This window comes from Microcaecilia unicolor, chromosome 13 (genome assembly GCF_901765095.1).
Source record: "Microcaecilia unicolor chromosome 13, aMicUni1.1, whole genome shotgun sequence".
In the NCBI taxonomy this organism is placed as follows: Eukaryota; Metazoa; Chordata; class Amphibia; order Gymnophiona; family Siphonopidae; genus Microcaecilia; species Microcaecilia unicolor.
Genome location: NC_044043.1, coordinates 38497359 through 38516767, shown reverse-complemented (window position 1 = coordinate 38516767; position 19409 = coordinate 38497359). Strand labels below are relative to the sequence as shown.

The 19409-nt window shown below is 45.0% G+C and overlaps 1 protein-coding gene across 2 annotated transcripts in view; it reads right to left on the bottom strand.

Annotated features, from left to right (window-relative positions):
- Nucleotides 1-19409, bottom strand: part of UBE2G1 (ubiquitin conjugating enzyme E2 G1) — a 126891-nt gene that overhangs the window by 40039 nt on the left and 67443 nt on the right. For both annotated transcript variants that reach the window (XM_030185871.1, XM_030185870.1), the window contains exon 4: nucleotides 7609-7787. In XM_030185871.1, coding sequence (XP_030041731.1) covers nucleotides 7609-7787 — 179 coding nt within the window. The remainder of the gene's footprint in view (nucleotides 1-7608; nucleotides 7788-19409) is intronic.

The window sequence follows — 19409 nt, the reverse complement described above, 5'->3', positions numbered from 1 at the left end:
CAAACAGCCCAATAGAACCAAACAAATGGCGAAAAACATCAGGAACCGTTAAATGCAAGAACGTCTTGCTAAGACCAGAAGCTTCCAAAAAACAGACCACTAACTACAGAAAAAGAAAGACCAACAAACACTAAGGCAAGAAGCATGGTACTGCCCCAAGTGAAACCCCGCCTCTGAAAAACGAATAAAGGGACCTTCAAAGAGAAAGAAGTTGCGAGAAGCAACAGGTTGACAGAAACACCTCAAAGAATACCGTGGACAAAGAGAACTAGACAGGTGCTTTAGCCAACTAAGCCATGGTGCCATAGAACAAGGGCCACAACAGGCTCAAACGGGGAGTGCTGAAGCACCTGAAGGACCAGAAAAAGAACTCAGTCCAGAAGGAGCACCTAAAGAAGACTCCTGCAAGCAGCCCTGAAAGCAAGCCAGGACCCCCACTGGACCTACAGCACTAGCCCCATGAATTTCCCTCCTGCCAAAAAGCCAGAAAGTGGCCCAAAGAGGACACAACGGTGACCCAAAACCTCATAGCACGCCAGACTTAGAAACACACTCAGGCAGATGCAATGAGGAACAGTGCTTCCCAGCCCGAAGTAGGGAAGCCACCACTGAAAGCGAATAACCTTTCTTCCTCAGCCGAGCCCTCTCCAGGGCCAGGCTGCAGGACCAAAGAAAAGGGGGGAGGGAACCTCCATGGCCACTAGGCCCCGACAGAAAGACCTTGACACTGAGGGAATCGCAATGGCTCCCTAACCAGGAGCCTCACGAGATCTGCATACCATGGAAGACATGGCCAGGCTGGAGACCAGGATCACCCTGTCCCAAAAGTCTGTCATTCTCCCCCACATCCGGCCTAAAATCAGCATGGGGGAAGGCATACAGAGGCGTCTCGCTCAGATACAACCGTTGCAGGGCGAATAGATCCCTAGACTCCTATGCCCGGCGGTGGCTGAAGCACCGAGGAACCTAGACATAGGACTAGGCAACCAGCTGAAAATGGCTCGACCAACCGCTCCCTCTGCTGGAAATCAGAGTGTACCGACTGAGCAAGTCTGTCTCCATTTTGATGAACCCGCAAACCAGCCGAAGGCACAACCAAAGTCTCACTGCCCCATCCATTAACAAGCTGGACTCCCCCGCCAGCAGACTGCTAGGAGTCCCCCCTCCCGCGAGGCGAAAAAAGGCAACCGCCGCAGGCAAGACCGAAAGGCCCAAACGGCGGCATTCCCAACAGTGGGGCAAAGGCCTCCAGAGCTTGGCTCACTGTACGCAGCTCCAGAGAATAGAGGGCCAATGCCCTCCTTGGAAACCAAGAGCCCTGCACCAAGGAACCCCAGCAATGGGCACTCCCCAGCCAGAGAAGCTGGTATCCATAGACGAGAGGACATGAAATGAGATTGAAGGGGGGCAGACTCAGGAAAGATGTCAGGAAGTATTTTTTCACGGAGAGGGTGGTAGACGCTTGGAATGCCCTCCCGCGGGAGGTGGTGGAGATGAAAACGGTGACGGAGTTCAAACATGCGTGGGATATGCATAGAGGAATCCTGTGCAGAAGGAATGGATCCTCAGAAGCTTAGCTGAAATTGGGTGGCGGAGCAGGTGGGGGGAAGAGGGGGTGGAGGTTGGGAGGCGAGGATAGGGGAGGGCAGACTTATACGGTCTGTACCAGAGCCGGTGATGGGAGGCGGGAAATACTGCTGGGCAGACTTATATGGTCTGTGCCCTGAAAAGGACAGGTACAAATTCAAGGTAAGGTATACACATATGAGTTTGTCTTGGGCAGACTGGATAGACCATGCAGGTCTTTTTCTGCCGTCATCTACTATGTTACTATGTTACCACCTCCCAAAGCAGGCTCGAGGAGGACCTTCCCAGGGTGAACGACTGGGGAAGCAGCAACCTCCTCATGCACTGACAGCCAGAGAGCAAAAGAGGCAGATGCCGCCGCCCTCTGAAACCTGAGACCAGTGGCTGAGCAGGGCCCCCTAAAGCGGCCGTTGCCATAGATCTAAGGACCTGCACAAAATACCTGTGGCTGGTGACAAAGCAGAAGCGAGAAACTTGGAAGCTAACTTAAAGCACTGTCCCTCGAAAGAAACACTCAAGCTCATCAGGAATAAAAGTTGGTGCGCTGGCGCCAGCCTGCTCCTGTTGAAATTAAACACCCAAACCAGACAAAAAACTGGGGGTGAACCAGCGCTGAAGGGGTCTCTACTCAGGCTAGGCAAGAAGAAACCTGGAGTCATTCAGGTACAGGAGAACACAAAACCTGTGTCTCCGCAGAAAGACCGCCACTATGAGCATGACCTCAAAAAGGGTCCTCAGGTCCGACGGAACCAAATGGCAGGGTCCAGAACAGGAATGAACTGCCAAGACAGCCCGTAGCGGGAAAGAGAAGTATGCCTCCCTGAGATCAAGAGCGGAGAGAAACTTTCCCAAACGGAGGCGATCAGAGACCTCAGAGCCGCCATTCGAAAATGGATACCTGTGGATCCCTTGAGATTCAGAATGGGTTGCATTGTTCCCGTCTTCCTGGGAACCCCAAAAAGGATGGAGTACCGACCCAAACAGCGCTGAGCAGGAAGGACAGGAACAATGGCCCAAAAGGATAGCAGCACCTCCATTGCTCTTCTGCTCTGAGCAGATTAGAGGCCCCCCTCTGACAAGGAGACTACAAGAAGAGAGGGGCTACAAGAGGGGAGAACGCCAGCACCCCGAAATGCCCAAAAGCGGCTCCATGTCAGCCCAGATGGGCCAGCCAGCCAGGCCACCCATGGATGGCCAGGAGATAGCAGCCACTCATCGCGAGTGCCCTGCTGGTTCCTCGTCCCCTGGGAAAATGCCAAGCTCAAAACCGAGCCCTCTGCCCAAAATTCCGAGGACCAGGCCTATTCTTAGTGCTAACACGAAACCAGGCACTTGCCGAGCCCACAGGGTGGTCCAAGAACGAGGAACGTCCCCTGGCAAACGCTAGAGCCCGACTCACCGAGCTCCTGAACCAAATCACTGAGGGCGTACCCAAAGAGAAAGGTGCCCCAAAGTGGAAACCTGACCACGCAAGGCCTTGGATGTGGCAACCACCGCCAACGGCCGCAGCCAGAACTGACAGCTTGTGGTGAATGCCAAACACATACCCTAGGCCGAAGTCTGAAGAATGTCATAACACAGCGTCCGAGAAAAACCACACGGAGTGTGGAGGTGCACTTGATCCCCACAGGACAAAAAAGCGAAAACAAAAGGGGTGGGGAAAATAGGCTCTATTCAAACAATGGGGCAGACGTATAAATTAGTTAAAATAATGATTTTTATTGTGAATAGGTGACTCAACACAGCCGTGTTTCAGCACCCTAGCGCCTTCCTCAGGAGTCTTCCGGAAGTGTTTCAATCTTTGGGGTGATTGGCACACTGGGGAAAAAACACTAAGGGATACACAATCCTTTCTTCCCAAGGAGTATTCAATGGCTAGATGGGTAACACTCAGGAAGATAATGGCATAAAGAAATGCACAGTTCCTCCTTAAGAGCGAGCGAGTGGCGATGCAAAAATCTCAAGAATATTTGCACATCCAAAAATATTCTTGAGATTTTTGCATTGCCACTTAACGACAGGTCTGACTTCACGTTAAATATATCACGGTAAATGATTCGTTGCAATCGTCGGTATGGTTAGTGCATTGCGAATTGTTCATATTTCAATTTAAAGTGACTCATTTGCATTCCGTTTTTGTTAGCTGCTAGCGTCGTCGGAAAATGGCCTTTAATGCAAGCTACGGTTGAAAATTTCTTCGTTAAAGGGTCGTTGAAGTTTTGTGCATCAGGGCCTAAGTAGTCCGTTCTGTTGATTCACTGATAAGACACCTCTAAAATAGTAGAGATATTTTTCAAATCCATTGATGATTCTGGTTCTGAACTGTTTCACCTTGGACATATATTTTTTTTAATAAACTGGAAGATAATCTAAACATCAGGGGAAGACCAATATCTCAACTAAATACTTTTTAAGATATCCAAGGGAGAAGTGGCCAGAGCTTTTCGAAAGTTCAAAATTTGTAAATTGAGCCTCCTATTATAATTTTCCAAAGGCTCAATCTGCCTATGAACAACCAGTCTATCCATAGCTGCAGCATTGTTAAATTCTTGCAGACTTTTAACCTCCGAACAAATTTTCTCAACTTGACCCCCCCCAAAACATATTTTTTAATGTTTCCACTGTCTTACTTAAGGAATCAAATTTCCCAACCAAGGTTACCACCTCCTTATCACAGTAAAGTTCACAGTTTGCAGAGTGCTCCAAAGTTACTGCCACGGGGGTGGGGGGTACCTCCAAATGGCCACCAGTTGATCCATCCACCAGCAGCTCCCCAGCTGGCGCTCCAACTCCACCTCATACAACCGACACAACCACTTCTCCAGTGCAGTGTGCATTCTGGGCTTCTGCTCCAGCTGCTGGGCATGGTGGGGAACCCACTGTTGGGGGAGAAAGATGTTTTGTGTTTCAGTAGGGAAGGCGTTCCTCTGCCTTCATCCAATGCGGAGCTCATGCTCCCAGCTTCCGCCCTTGAGGACCAGACAATGAACTGGTTGATCCAAGGCTGGAATGAGGTTGTAGTTGGACCTGGTGGGGGCAGCATCCTAAATACCCCTTTCCTCTTAGTGTGCGGCATAATTTTCCAAAAGAAAAGAGAAAGTTTCACAGGAAAATGGAAGCCAGTAAGGAGCAACCAGAATGAAGCATCAGGGACCTGCTGCCATCTTGACTCTCCCTGCTATTCTTATGTTCTTGGGTATGCAGGGTTTCACCTGTGTTTTTATATTTGATTTGTACTATATTTAATTATATTGGTTTCATTTTTTGCTTTTGTGCTATGCATATATGAATCTTATTTGTGTTTATAATTTGATATAGATTCCTGAGGCAGGCTTTTCAGCTGAAACCTGGCCCCTGTTTAGTCATATTGCTTTGAAGAAATTTATTAAAAGACTTAAGAGCAGCAGATTTTTTTGGTCATCATCTCTACCGTTTCTTACACTGCTTTGTGAAGGGGAGTTTTGTTCTTTTTTTTTTTCGGCATGTGAAGCATTTTCTAGAAAGCCATAGAATAGCTTGGGAAGCTTTTCCTTGTACGTTTAGGCCTTTCCACCCTGCTGCCACTGCAAGGGGTTTCCTTTATACAGATAATATTAGACATAAGCCTGAACTTTTCCATCTGGAAGGACTTTCTTTGAACAGGGCCTCAGTTAATCCACTTTTTTCTTCACACCTCTTAACATCGAAGCTGTCAGTACTTCTACATTTCATGTTCCTTTCTCAGTGAGCCCCAGTACAGAAATCTTAGTTAGCTTTTCTCTCACAGGTTTGTCTTGACTTAATGCCTTTCTCAGAGCTCTCTTGGAATTTCAGTGTCCACACCACTCACTTATGTAAGTGACTAAACCTACAATTGCAGTCCATCTTGAGAAACTAATGTTAGTTTGATAAAATTCACATTTATTGAAAGAAAACATCTATTTTACTTGTCCCTTACACAAGCTGAGCATAAAATTTGATAGCACTTATAAATATGGTTTGATGTCTGATTCCAATTTTAGTAATATCCAACCTGAAGGTCAAGCCCAGCCACTCATGTACCACAGAAGTTTTAATTACATTAAAAACAGTAATCTATTATCCAACTGACAAGTAAATGACTAGTTCAGGTAGTTCAGCAATGATATCCCAAAGGTCAGATGCAAAATTTCAGAAAAGAGAAGAGAACTTGCACAATACTCTATTAGCTGGTCATGCCACCTCCAAGCCAAGACCGGATATCCAATACTTCCAATTATATGGCTTAAGTCATGTCCCAAGGAGAGGGGATAGGAGTGTCAGATAACAAATCAACACTTGTACTACTGCAAAGGGAAAAGGTCACATTGCAATACCAATCTGCAAAAGCTGGTTCATTGCCAACATGGTGCTCAGAAGGTATGTTGAAGTGCAGCATGAACATTTGTTGTGATACTAAAATTGTGTGCTGGTGACAAAGCAGTTTCTCTTCTGACCTCTGTTTCCTGCTTCTCCTTTGAGTTTCCAGCTCAGTCAGAACCTGGTCTGGGATCTGGTTCTATGAGCTTTCAATCAATAACTCAGAAATTTCTCATGTTTTTAAACATCCCTCTCTCCTAAACTAATCAAGGCCCACTTCACACAAGGCTGAGATTCAGATGCCCAGGTTGGGGCGTGCTCACTTCTGGCAGAATCTTAAAAAAGGCTCTGCAGATATATTTATTTGTTGCATTGGTATCCCACATTTTCTCACCTTTTTGCAGGCTCAATGTGGCTTACATATTACCGTTAACAGCGTTAGCCGATTCCGGTCTGAACAAATACATGGTTTGGGTTAATTCAAAGCGATATTGTGGTAGAATGAGGTACATATATGGTAGGTACAGTTGGGGGGAACTTAGAAAGGGAGAGGGGAGGAAGAGTCGGGTAATGTCCATTACGGTCTTTGGTTACATTGTGTCGCAGGTGCCCAGGTATTTAATGTTGGGTCGGTGGGGTATGCTCTTTTGAACAGTTCTGTCTTTAGTGTTTTCTGGAAATTTAGGTGGTCGAGCGTAGTTTTTACTGCTTTTGGCAGTGCGTTCCACAGTTGTGCGCTTAAGTATGAAAAACTGGATGGACAGGTGGATTTGTATTTGAGTCCTTTGTTGCTTGGGTAGTGGAGATTTAGGTATGATGTGCAGATTTCGTAGTATTTCTAGTTGGCAAGTCTATGAGGTCTGTCATGTATCCCGGTGCCTCGCCGTAAATAATTTTGTGAACGGTCGTGCAGATTTTGAAAGTGATACGTTCTTTGATTGGTAGCCAATGCAGTTTTTCTCGAGTGGTTTGGCACTGTCAAAACGCGTTTTTCCAAATATAAGCCTGGCTGCTGTGTTCTGGGCGGTCTGAAGTTTCTTTATGATTTGATCTTTGCATCCCGCATAGGATTCCATTACAGTCTCTAGTGATAGGTTACGGTCGATTGTGCACATTTGCTGACATACACATGCCTTTGAGTTGGTGTAAAACCTGGACAGGGAATTCAATTCCACCCCCCCCCCCCCCCCATCTATATGGGTATTTCCTTTACAAAATGTGGCTTACACATGCAAATTCTCCCCCCCCCCCCCCCCAGCATGCCAAATTATATCCCCACCATTCTTCTTGAATTCTGTGTGGGTCACATGTAAAAGCCACCATTAGTTTCATTACTGCAGTGACTGTCCTGGTTCAAGGATCACTCAGTCACAGACCATGATCAAGCCACTAAAAGTCAAGCTTCAGCAACAATTAACTCCCTCTATCCTGGGGCTCCCCACCCACAGTATCCTCTGTCAGCCCTTGGAGCAGATGCCACTTGTGGACTGAACCAGTGTCCTTCTATACAGAACCATGCAACACTAACTAAACCACTAGACTAGCTCAAAAATGTAGCTCCTGCACTACTGTGAATGCAGAATGTCAATTTCAGACATTTTACAATAACACTGTGGCCCATTAATTCATGCCCAACGTTACAAAAGAACATATTTGACTCAGCTTTTGGTTTCTGAAGTACTTTGAGTGGGACAGCGATCTTACCGCTGCATCAACATTTGCAGGTGAGTCTCCATTAGGGTCTGCCAGCATAGAAATTACACTTATCATTATAGTTTCCACTGTGTGAATGGGAAGCCAGCGCTCTTCAGGCTTTTCATAACCATACTTATCTTCACCTGGCTCATGAAGGATAGATATGCATACATCTCCATTCTTATCAACTACAAAATAAAAGATGAAAGCAAAGTCAAGTAATGTTCTGAACATGCATCTACCAGTACAAGACAAAGCTAAGAACTGTTTTCAAGACAAGAATTCAAATTTAGTTTAATTTTATATACAGTTATTCAGACAATAGAAAAGTATGCTCTATACTAAAAGTGCATTTTTATAGATTACTCATTTTCTTTGTGTCCAATCCAGACGGTAATGCTTTACAGGGAATTGGACTTCATAAATTTGCACCTACTAGACCAGTGGTTTTCAATCTAGTCCTCAGGACATATACAGCCAGTCAGGTTTTCACGTTACTCACAATGAATATGCATGAGAAATTTGTATTCACTCCTCTACTGAATGCAAATCTTTTACGTATAATAGATAACCAGAAACCTGTATAATAGATAACCAGAAACACATGTACTAGACATATGGTAACATTCCTAGGATGAAAAAAAAGGGGATAGGCTCAGGAGTAATCTCAGGAGATACTTCTTTGCATAAAGGGTGGTGGATGCATGAAATGGTCTTCTGGTGGAGGTGGTGGTGACAAAGAATGCATATGAATTCAAGAAAGCAAGAAACAAGTACTTAGGATCTGTAAAGGAAAGGAAGGGACAGTAGGTGGTATGAATGGGCAGACTGGATAGGCCAAATGGTCTTTATGGGCAATGTTTCAATTAAGGGGTGAACTGGCACAAGTCTGAAACTGAAGAACAATTTTTCAAAACTTACTCTGCCCATTTGTTTTGTCAGTTTTGACTTAAGAACTTAGAAGACAGGATTTACTGTAGCTTACTCATAGTAACATAGTAGATGATGAAAGAAAAAGACCTGCACGGTCCATCCAGTCTGCCCAACAAGATAAACTCATATGTGCTACTTTTTGTGTATACCTTACCTTGATTTGTATCTGCCATTTTCAGGGCACAGACCGTAGAAGTCTGCCCAGCACTAGCCCTGCCTCCCACCACCAGCTCTGCCACCCAATCTCGGTTAAGCTTCTGAGGATCCATTCCTTCTGAACAGGATTCCTTTATCTTTATCCCACGCATGTTTGAATTCCGTTACTGTTTTCATCTCCACCACCTCCCGCGGGAGGGCATTCCAAGTATCCACCACTCTCTCCGTGAAAAAATACTTCCTGACATTTTTCTTGAGTCTGCCCCCCTTCAATCTCATTTCATATCCTCTAGTTCTACCGCCTTCCCATCTCCGGAAAAGGTCCATTTGCGGATTAATACCTTTCAAATATTTGAACGTCTGTATCATATCACCCCTGTTTTTCCTTTCCTCCAGGGTATACATGTTCAGGTCAGCAAGTCTCTTCTCATACATCAACGCAAATCCCATACCATTCTCGTAGCTTACTACTGTGCCAAAACTTAAGTCCATGGTATTTTAATGACTGTTGAATCCTCTGCAAAACTCACTCAGTCCAAAAGCTGCCACCTATTCTCAAAACTGCTGCTGATGAACTGACTTTTGGAAAAGTGCTCTTTAATTGTGCGTACCAGTGCAAATTCAATGTACTTAAACCTAACCACAGAATACCATAAAAAATGAAATCTTATCAAAATCTTGAAAAGGATGGAACATTGAATGTACCAACATGAATAGAGTTTATATCAAAAACCACTTTCCTGGTTAGAGCAAACTGTCAATATCTCAGCTGATATTAATCCACCTACACATCCTTAAACATACTGTTAACCTAATAAAGATGGCTTATACTTAAAAGGGGGAGGGGTGTGTGACATAACTACAGAGTTCATATTTTGAACCACAATTTTACTTTGAAAGTCAGCTTTCTGTATACAATTCAGGCACCATAGTAAAAGCAAGTAAAACTAGTATACTTTCTACGTAAGTTTCTACACAGCTATGCTGCCTTTTTCAGGATCTACTTGCAAAAAGGAATTTAAAGGACATAGTTGTAACAAATAAGCTTGCTAAAAACTTATGTGGCCGCCATGTTTGTATCTCTTGCACAGAAATAAGATGGTCAAACAAGATCTGGGTTAACATGGAAAATAGACTATCAATTATGGATAAGAACCATAAGGTCACTAAAGCATTGGGTTTGCTCTATAATGTAGTTACAGTAGAGGATTGAGAACTGATGCAAAAAGCTTTTTCAGGGGTTCAGATCAGGGAGCAGACTTGGTAGCTTTTTTTTTCTTTTTAAAATGTCACGCTTCTTGTCGGTGCATAAACCAACCACCATTCACACATGACAGGGTGACACTTTGCAATGAGCTTCAGATTCCTGCCACATGTTTTAACTTGGTAGTATTTTGCACACTGTTTCATGGTAGAAGCTATGCATTCACTCATGGGCACGCAGCTCTTGTATGACTAACTTCCTGCATTGATCCTCGAGTACTTTGAAAGGAAGAACAATTTTTCATTGCATCAACATTCACAATTTGGCTGGCCACACCACTATGACATGCTCAACCAGCATGCGCTTGATATTCTATGCCGAGGCCACTCCAGTGAGCCAAAGGGGCTCTCCATGCGCAGTTTAATAAGTGATTGCATTTTTTTTTTGTTGGCAAGTATTTATAGTCTTTTGTCATACTTTGGATAATAAGTACCACCACCATGATTAGTGAATTTTAGTCATACCTGTTAATTTCCTCTTAATTACAAAGCATGAAGAAATTATACCAACTCGTGAACAGACTCCTAGACACCAACTTGGTCACTACCATGAATACAGACATCCCATCTGCAGATAAACTTGCGAAGTACTTCAATGAAAAAATTGTAAACCTACGCAACATGCTACCTCAGACCACCACAGACATTGAAAACTTCCTTAATGAATTGGACCCAACCATTGGAGAATACCCGGCAGATCAGACCTGGTTAAACTTCGCCCTCCTTACCGTCGAAACAGTTATCCAGGTGATTAGTAGGTTTTCCAACACTCACTGTAAACTAGATACTTGTCCCAGCTACCTAATGAAATCCGCCCCTGACCGCTTCATAACAGACCTCACATCCCATCTAAATTACATGCTTCAGCAAGGCCTCTTCCCTAAGGAAAATGGCAATATCCTACTCACCCCAATACCAAAAGATACCAAGAAAAAAACAAATGAAATCACTAACTACCGTCCAGTAGCATCTATCCCGTTGGTGGTCAAACTGATGGAAAGCATGGTAACCAAACAACTTACAGATTACATAAACAAATTCTCAATATTACACAAATCACAGTCAGGCTTTCGCCCCCTTCCACAGCATGGAAACAGTATTACTCACTCTTCTAGCCAAATTCAAGCAAGAAGTAGCAATAGGCAAAAACATCCTTCTCCTCCAATTCGACATGTCTAGTGCATTTGACATGGTAAACCATAATATATTAAGAGTATTAGATAAATTCGGGCTTGGTGGAAACATACTTAACTGGATCAAGGGCTTCCTAACCACAAGAACATATCACGTAAAATCAAATTCAAAACATATCATCACCATGGAAAGCAGACTGTGGAGTACTGCAAGGATCACCGCTATCATCGATCCTATTCAACTTAATGATGACCCCACTTGCCAAGTCCTTATCCAACCATAGCCTTAACCCTTTCATATATGCAGATGATGTCACAATATTCCTTACAAAACCAAACTGACAGAAATCACCAACAAAATCAAGCTCGGCCTGATCATCATGGATTCATGGGCAAATGCATTTCAACTAAAACTCAATAAAGAAAACACTCATTGTCTCATCCCAACACAGTGCGGACATTCCTACAAGTATCAACACCCCAGATCACACCCTTCCTATCTCAGACAGCTCGAAAATCCTCGGCGTTATAATGGACTGTAACTTAACACTAGAGAGCCAAGTGGCATCCACAACAAAGAAAATGTTCCACTCAATGTGGAAACTCAAACGCGTGAAGCAATTCTTCCCGAGGGAAACATTTTGCAACCTGATACAATCAATGGTACTAAGCCACTTAGATTACTGCAATAGAATTTATGCGGGATGTAAAGAACAAAGCTTAAAGAAACTTCAGACTGCTTAAAACACGGCAGCTAGGCTTATATTTGGTAAAACGTGATTTGAAAGCACAAAACCCCTCTGCGAAAACCTACACTGGTTCCCAATCAAAGAACGCATCACCTTCAAAATCTGCACCCTGGTTCACAAAATCATCTACGGAGAAGCCCCAAGTTACATGACAGACTCGATCGACTTATCAATTAGAAATCCCAATCAACACGATCTTATCTAAATCTGCACTACCCAAGCTGCAAAGGACTTAAAATACAAAACAACTTACGCATCTAGTTTTTCCTACATAAGCACACAACTGTGGAACACATTACTAAAAGCCTTGAAAACGACGTACGACCACCTACACTTCCGGAAATCACTAAAAACCAACTTGTTTAAAAAGGCATACCCTACCGATCCAACTTAAATGCCTAATCTCTGCAACACAACCAAACTAAAGCACGTAATGGACATAACACAACTCTTCTGTTCTGCGATTCCCTAATGTGGCTGAGCCACATGATCTTACCACAGATTCCCTAAATGTGGCTGTGCCACATGAACTTGATCTTACCACATCACCACCCTGTATTTGTTCACACTGGAGCCTGCAAAGGCCTCTCCGATACTATGTAAGCCACACTGAGCCGACAAATAGGTGGGAAAATGTGGGATACAAATGTAACAAATAAAATAATAATTAAAAAAATCCTGCTGTTCAGTCTGCACAGTTGAGGTACATTTCCTTCCTACTAGCAGATGGAGATAAAGAAACTGATTTATTCCACCGACCTCAATGGTAAAGGGGCTGGCGCTTTCAACTCCAAAGCAGTGGAAGGTCCCAGATAGTACACCTATACCCCATCTAACCACTACAGCATTATACTAACCATTTTCTCTCTATTTTTTTTTCTTTCTAAACAAAATTAAATGGCCACCATTTCAGAGAGAACTTAAGTCCCTTGAGCTGAAGTCTGTCAGGGCAGGTTGCAGACTGGTGCAGCAGAATTAAAAGAAGGGAAATTAACAGTATGATTGTTTCACCTTCCTAAGCATCCTGCTGAACTACCTACATACATGAGATGTACCCAAGCAGAATCTCACTGGGTGACAGAAGAGTAGGCTTCCTGAATGACTACTTTGTCAAAGCCCCACCCTGTAATCTTCACAAAGGAATGGAGCAATGACCAGGTCGCTGCTCTGTAGATATCCTCAGGTCGAGACTGCTCTGGCCTCTGCCCAAGATATTGCCTATGCATGAGTTGAGTACACTCGCAGGCTTGAAGGAAGCTGTTTATTCCCACAAATATAAGCGGCCTCAACGGCTGCCTTTATGCAGTGTGCAATGAAAGCCTTTGATGCAGCCTGCCATTTATGTAGGCCATGAAAAGGGATGAACAAATAATCAGAAGGTGAAAGGCGCATCGTTTACAAATACCACAGCAGATTTCTGTGGACATCCACTTTAGAGTCTCTTGGTCCTCGAGTGTAAACCCTGATACAGAAAGGAGAGCAACAGACCTCCTGACACAGAAAAGAGAGAAATCACCTTCAGGAGGAAGGAGGGAACAGCGCGGATGGATACCAAGTCCTCCGAGAAAAAAAAAAAAAAAAAAAAAAAAAAAAAAGATATGGGTTCTGATAGGACAGAGCCCAAAGCTCCAATGCTCTCCTGGCTGAAGCGATGGCCACCAATAACACAGTCTTCAACACAAAATCCTTGAACAAGAAAGTCCCTGAAAGCACATTAAATAGCACATTCAAGCACCAAGAGGGAAGAGAATCTAATGGAAAGCGGTAGATGGGCGACCCCTTCATAGAGACATTATGCGGTTTCTGATCTGTGAAGGAAAACACCCACAACCTTGCCCCTGTAACAGGAGAGATCTGAAAGCTGAGCCTTCAGGGAGTTCAGTGCCAAACTCTGGTCAAACCCCTGTAGCAGAAAGCTGAGCACCTCTGGGATCTGGACTTCCCACAGGGAGAGATAGCATTGCTGGAACCAACCCTCAAAAATATTAGAGATCAGCATGTAAAGCTAAAGAGGTGGATAACTTGCAGGCCTTGGGCAGAGTGGATATTTACCTCGGGCAAAACCCCCTCTCTCACTAGATGCATTTCAAACTAAGCCAGAAAGATATGGATTCTCCATTTTCACCAGTCCCTCCCCCCCTCACTAGATGTATTTCAAACTAAGACAGAAAGGTATGGATTCTCCATTCTCACCAGACCCTCCCGGAGCAACCCACAACCCCTGAGAAGAGGAAGCGGAGGCTCCACCAGGAACCAAATGGGGCCAATCTAGAACCACCAGAAGAATCAGAAATTGCATGCTACCCTGCGAAGGATGCTGCCCATCAGGGGCCATGGAGGAGAAATGTATAGGGGCTCTTCCCTGGGCCACTGCTGAACCAAGGCATCTATTCCCAATGAACCTGCCTCCTTGCAGTCCCACTTCAAGGCCATGAGGTCAAATGGAGGCTGCCCCTACTGCTCTAGGAGTTGGAAGGCTGTTGGATCCTGAACCCACTCCCCTGGACCCAGCAATGAACAGCTAAGAAATTCTACTTGTACATTGTCTTTCCAGGCAATGTGGATGGCCAAGAGCGATAATGTTTGTCCTTGCCTACTGACAGAGATACTTTCAGGACCACTGCCTGGCACCTGGTCACCCCCCCCCCCCCCCACTCATTAATGTATGCCACCACAAAAGCAAGGGTGGAAACTCTGATAGAGCTAACTGACCTCCCATATCTCTAGGAACCTGATGGATCAAGAGCCTTTGTCACTGCCCAAACAATGAGCCCCCAACTGAGGAGGCTCATATCAGTAATCACTACTGTGCAGTTAGGTGGATTCAGTGAGTGCCCCCCCCCCTTTTTTCTCACAGGCAATATCTGGGGCTGTTCTGCCAGGCTACACCTTGCCATAAGAGAGGCATTCAAGGCCCTCTGTACCTTGTTCCTTCCAATGACTAAAGAATCCCGGCACTGTGGCATTCTTCTTGGTCGACCCCAACAAGTCACAATGATCTGAAATACCATGACAGCTAGTTCCCACTGCCCCAGCTCCAGGGAGTGTCTGCAGAGAAGATCCAGCTGAAGATTCTACACTCCTTGCAATATGCACCATAGACAGATTAACAAGGTGCTTTTCTGCCCAGTTGAAGAGAAGGTGTGAGCCAGCTGGACTGCAAGTCCTCCCCATCCTCTGTTGATATATACTGCTGTGGCACTGTGAGAGGCACGACCTTCCCTTGAGAAGGGGAGAAAAGGAGAGCAAGGTCTTTCAACAGCTCGGTTCCAGGAGATTCAGGACCAGGAGGCTTCTGTTACTGTCCACTTTCATTGAGTTACACGATTCTGAAAATGTGCTACCCCTCTGGAAAGGCTGGTGTCAATCATCAGCAAAGACACTGCCTTAAGGAGGTTTGTGGACTTCAAACACCAATACATGCTGAGCTTGGCCAGAATGGTCCAAGTGAAACAATGCTTGCAATCATGAGCAAAGGAGAACTAGTGACTGAGAAGCAATTCCTAGAGTGTCACATATGAGCTTTCACCAATAACTACCTCAAAAGGTCACCACCATTGACCTCAGGACCTGAGTGTCGTCCCAAACTCTAGGAGACTGCTGCTGCAAGAGGAGTCCTATTTGCACCTGGAGCTTCAGGCTTCTGTGCCCTGGTAGAAAAAAAAATTCCTATTACATGTCTAACAGGACTCCGAGGTATTCCAAAATTTGTGATGGAATGAGCTCATTCTTGGTGAAGTTGACTATCCAGACAAGGAGACTGAAGCCCTCATAAAGACTCTAGCACCTAACATGCTGTCTCAGAAGAAGCTCTGATTAGCCAATCATCATCCAGATAAGGATCAAGACCGATCCCTTCTCACCACAGGTAAACTGCCACTACTCCCTATGACCTTTGAAAAAGTTCGAGTTGTGGCAAGCCTGAAACTGCTCAAGGAACTTCTGCTGGAGGCTCAAATGGAATGTGGAAATATGCTTTCTTGAGATTCAGGACAGTCAAAAGCATCAGTTTGCCTGGTCGAGTTATCACTGACAGTGTCTATTCTGAAATGAGAAACTTAGATGATTTACCCTCTTGAGAACTAGAACTGATTGAAACAAGCTGTCTTTCTTGGGAACTAAAAAGTACATCAAATACCTTTCCCAGACCGCAGTCGGCTTGATGTAAAAAAAATAAAAGGCGGTATATCAAATACTGCAAAAATAAATAAAATAATAAAAACCACAACACTACTGCTGTTAGATGATATTTTAAGAGGATAAGGTGTCTCTCACTACTGATTGCTTGGCTAGATATCTTCCAGTAAATTCTAAAAAGAAATCTTATTTATAAAGTGGTGCATGGGCTAGCCCCACTGTATCTCAGTTCACTTTGTTTTCCCTCAAAAATCACTAGATTAATTATTTTAGTCACTTTTCCTTCATAATAACTATACTAAGATCCAGGTTATTAGACAACCTTTTTTAATTCAAAGCTGCTCGCCTTAATAAAGGCATTCAAATTCATTTATCTACTATTTTAAATTATTTCCAGTTTCAAAAACACATCAAAACCTACTTATTTAGGAAATTTATAACTAGCTTGTATTAGTCTACTTCTATCAAACTAGAAGGTGCATATATAATTCTTGTTCATAATTAGTATTTCCTGGAAATGTCCAGCTTCTTGTGAATTGTGATCCACTTTGAACTGTGAGGTATTAGCGAAATACAAGCCATATTGTTAACGTTAAAACCTACAGTCGGGCAGCAGAACTCCCAAATTGTACCCTTCTCTGATTAATTTGATAACCCAATGGTCAGAGGTTATCCAGGTCCACTCCCCCCTCCCCCCCCAAAAAAGCTTCATCCTATCAAAATCTGAGGAATAGACTTGGATTCCATCATTGACTGGTACATGTGGAATTTGCTGATCATGCTTTCTGGGGGCTTGACTTCCTGTTTGCATAAAAGGAGGGTTGTCTTGGCTTGAACCACAAATGCTGACTATAGTTAGAATGTTCTAGCCTATAACACTTGGCCTCCATAAACCTTGACCAAGTGGAAGACAACAGATAGGACGACTTGGGTTTGTTTTCTGGAAGCTTGGAGTCTTTACCTCCTCCAAAGTAGAAATTAGGGCTTACCTGAATTTTCTTTCTATTAGTTCACACTATTCCAGGACATGTGGGTAGCCATGTCCATCGAACACAAGGCAGAGATAGATAATACAGAACTGAGCATTACTACATGCCCTCTGCTACCAGCCCAGTTCCTCAGTATCGGTCCACAAACAAGGAAGAAAGAACCAGGAGCATGTTTATTTGTTACATTTGTACCCCGCGCTTTCCCACTTATGGCAGGCTCAATGAGGTTTACATGGGGCAATGGAGGGTTAAGTGACTTGCCCAGAGTCACAAGGAGCTGCCTGTGCCTGAAGTGGGAATTGAACTCAGTTCCTCAGGACAAAGTCCACCACCCTAACCACTAGGCCACTCCTCCACAACCAAAACAGGAAAAACTCAGAAAGCTGCCCGAAGGCTTGGCCCTGGAAACAGGGCACAATCACAGTGCAGAAAGCCACCAAGGAGGGCTCCTGGAATAGTGTGAAGAACTGATGGAAAGAAAGTTAACAGGCAAGCCCTAATTTCTCCTTCCATTACATTAATTTCCTCTATTCCAGGATGTGTGTGATGTTCAAAAGCTATCCCTACAAGGGTGGGAAGCTGAAACTGCCACACGCAGAAGAGACACCCCAAACATGGCCTCCAACCACACGGCAACATCCACCCTATAATGCTTACTGAAAGTATGCAGCGACGCCTAATTGCCGCCCTGCAGATGTCCAGAGAGGACAACAAAGTCTCTGCCCAAGACAGTCGTACGTCTGGTAGAGTGCACCTTCAAAACCTGAGGGGGGAAACTTCTCCTCCAAAATGCAAGACATATCCACCACCTCCACCTCCTTCAACCAGCAGGCCTTAGACACCATGAGACCCAACTTCTGCTTACCAAAAAGAACAAAAAGCCTATCTGAATGCCAAAAGTCATTCATAGCCTCCAGGCAATGCATGAGCACTCTGAATGTCCAGCAGCCGCAAAGAGGCATATTGCTCCCCTAAATTCTCTCGCCGAAAGGCACAGTACAAAGCGAGATCCCCCCCACTTCTGAAAACTGGAGAGAAGAATCCCTACAAGAAAGAACCTGAAGCTTCGAGATGCACCGTGGTAATCGCCACCAAGAACACTGTCTTCAGTGCAAGATCTTTCAAAAGTCACCTTCTGAAGGGGCTCAAAGTGAAAGTGCTGAAGTACTTGAAGGACCAAATTAAGGTCCCACTCAGGAAGGGGCGCCCGAAAGGATGGCCTCAGACCACATCGGGGTGCGCTGCCAAGGACGAGTTCAGCAAATGGCCCTGAAAACAAGCCAGGGCAGACACCTGAACCTTCAAGGACCCCAACGCCAGTCCCTTACACACCCCAGCCTAAAAGAATGCCAGGATGCAGCTAATGGAAAAAGTAATAAGATGCAAATCCTGATTGGAACACCAGCCCTCAAAGATGCCACATGTGGGCATTTACTGAGGAAGTAGAACTGGAATGACAAAGGTCGAATAACCCTTCTTCCTCACCTGCGCCCTTTCAAGGGCCAGGCCGTAAGAACAAAGGGGGAGGGATCCTCTATGACCACTGGACCCTGACGGAGAAGCCCATGCTCCAGACAGGATTGCAGCAACTCCGACCAGCAGCCACACCAGATCTACATATAACAGCCGCCATGGCCAGTCTGGGGCCTCCAGGACCACAATACCCCGATGGCCTGCCACTCTCCTCAACAACCAGCTATCAGCCACACAGGAAAGACATACAGATATCCCTCAATTGGCCATGGCTGGAGCAGAGCATCCAGACCCAAAGAGTCCCACTCCTTGTGGCAGCTGAAAAATTGTGAGACCTTAACATTGGCCTTTGTAGCCATGAGATCCACGAATGGTATGCCCCAACGCTGAACCAGAAGCTGAAATGCCTTACTCAACAATTCCCACTTGCCAGGATCTAGAGTATGCTGACTGAGGAAGTCGGCCTCTAAATTGAGAGACCCCGCAATGTGAGCTGCTGAGAGACAGAGCAGATGCCTTTCTACCCAGGCCATCAACAAGCTGGACTCCAATGGCAGCTATGAGTCCCTCCCTGCTTGTTGATATAGGCCACCACCGTTGCACTGTCGGATAAGACCTGAACCGGGGTCTTCCCTAGCATCTGTGCAAAGGCCTCTAGAGCCAGATGCACAGCCCCAAGATCTGAGCAGTTGATGGGCCACCATGCCTACACTGACGACCAGAAGTCCTGAGCCAGACGACCTTGCAATGGGCCCTCCAAACAGACATCTGTGGTCACCACCTCCCAATGCAGAATCGGGAAGGGCACTCCTAGCCTCAGTGACCTGGGACTCAGCCACCACCTCAAAAACTCCATCTGACTACAAGCGTCCAAGGAAGCCGGACGCTGTAGTCCTCCAAAACCAGAGACCAGTGGTTGAGCAAAGACTGCTGAAACAGTTGCATGTACACCCTCATCAAGAGCACCATTTCCATGG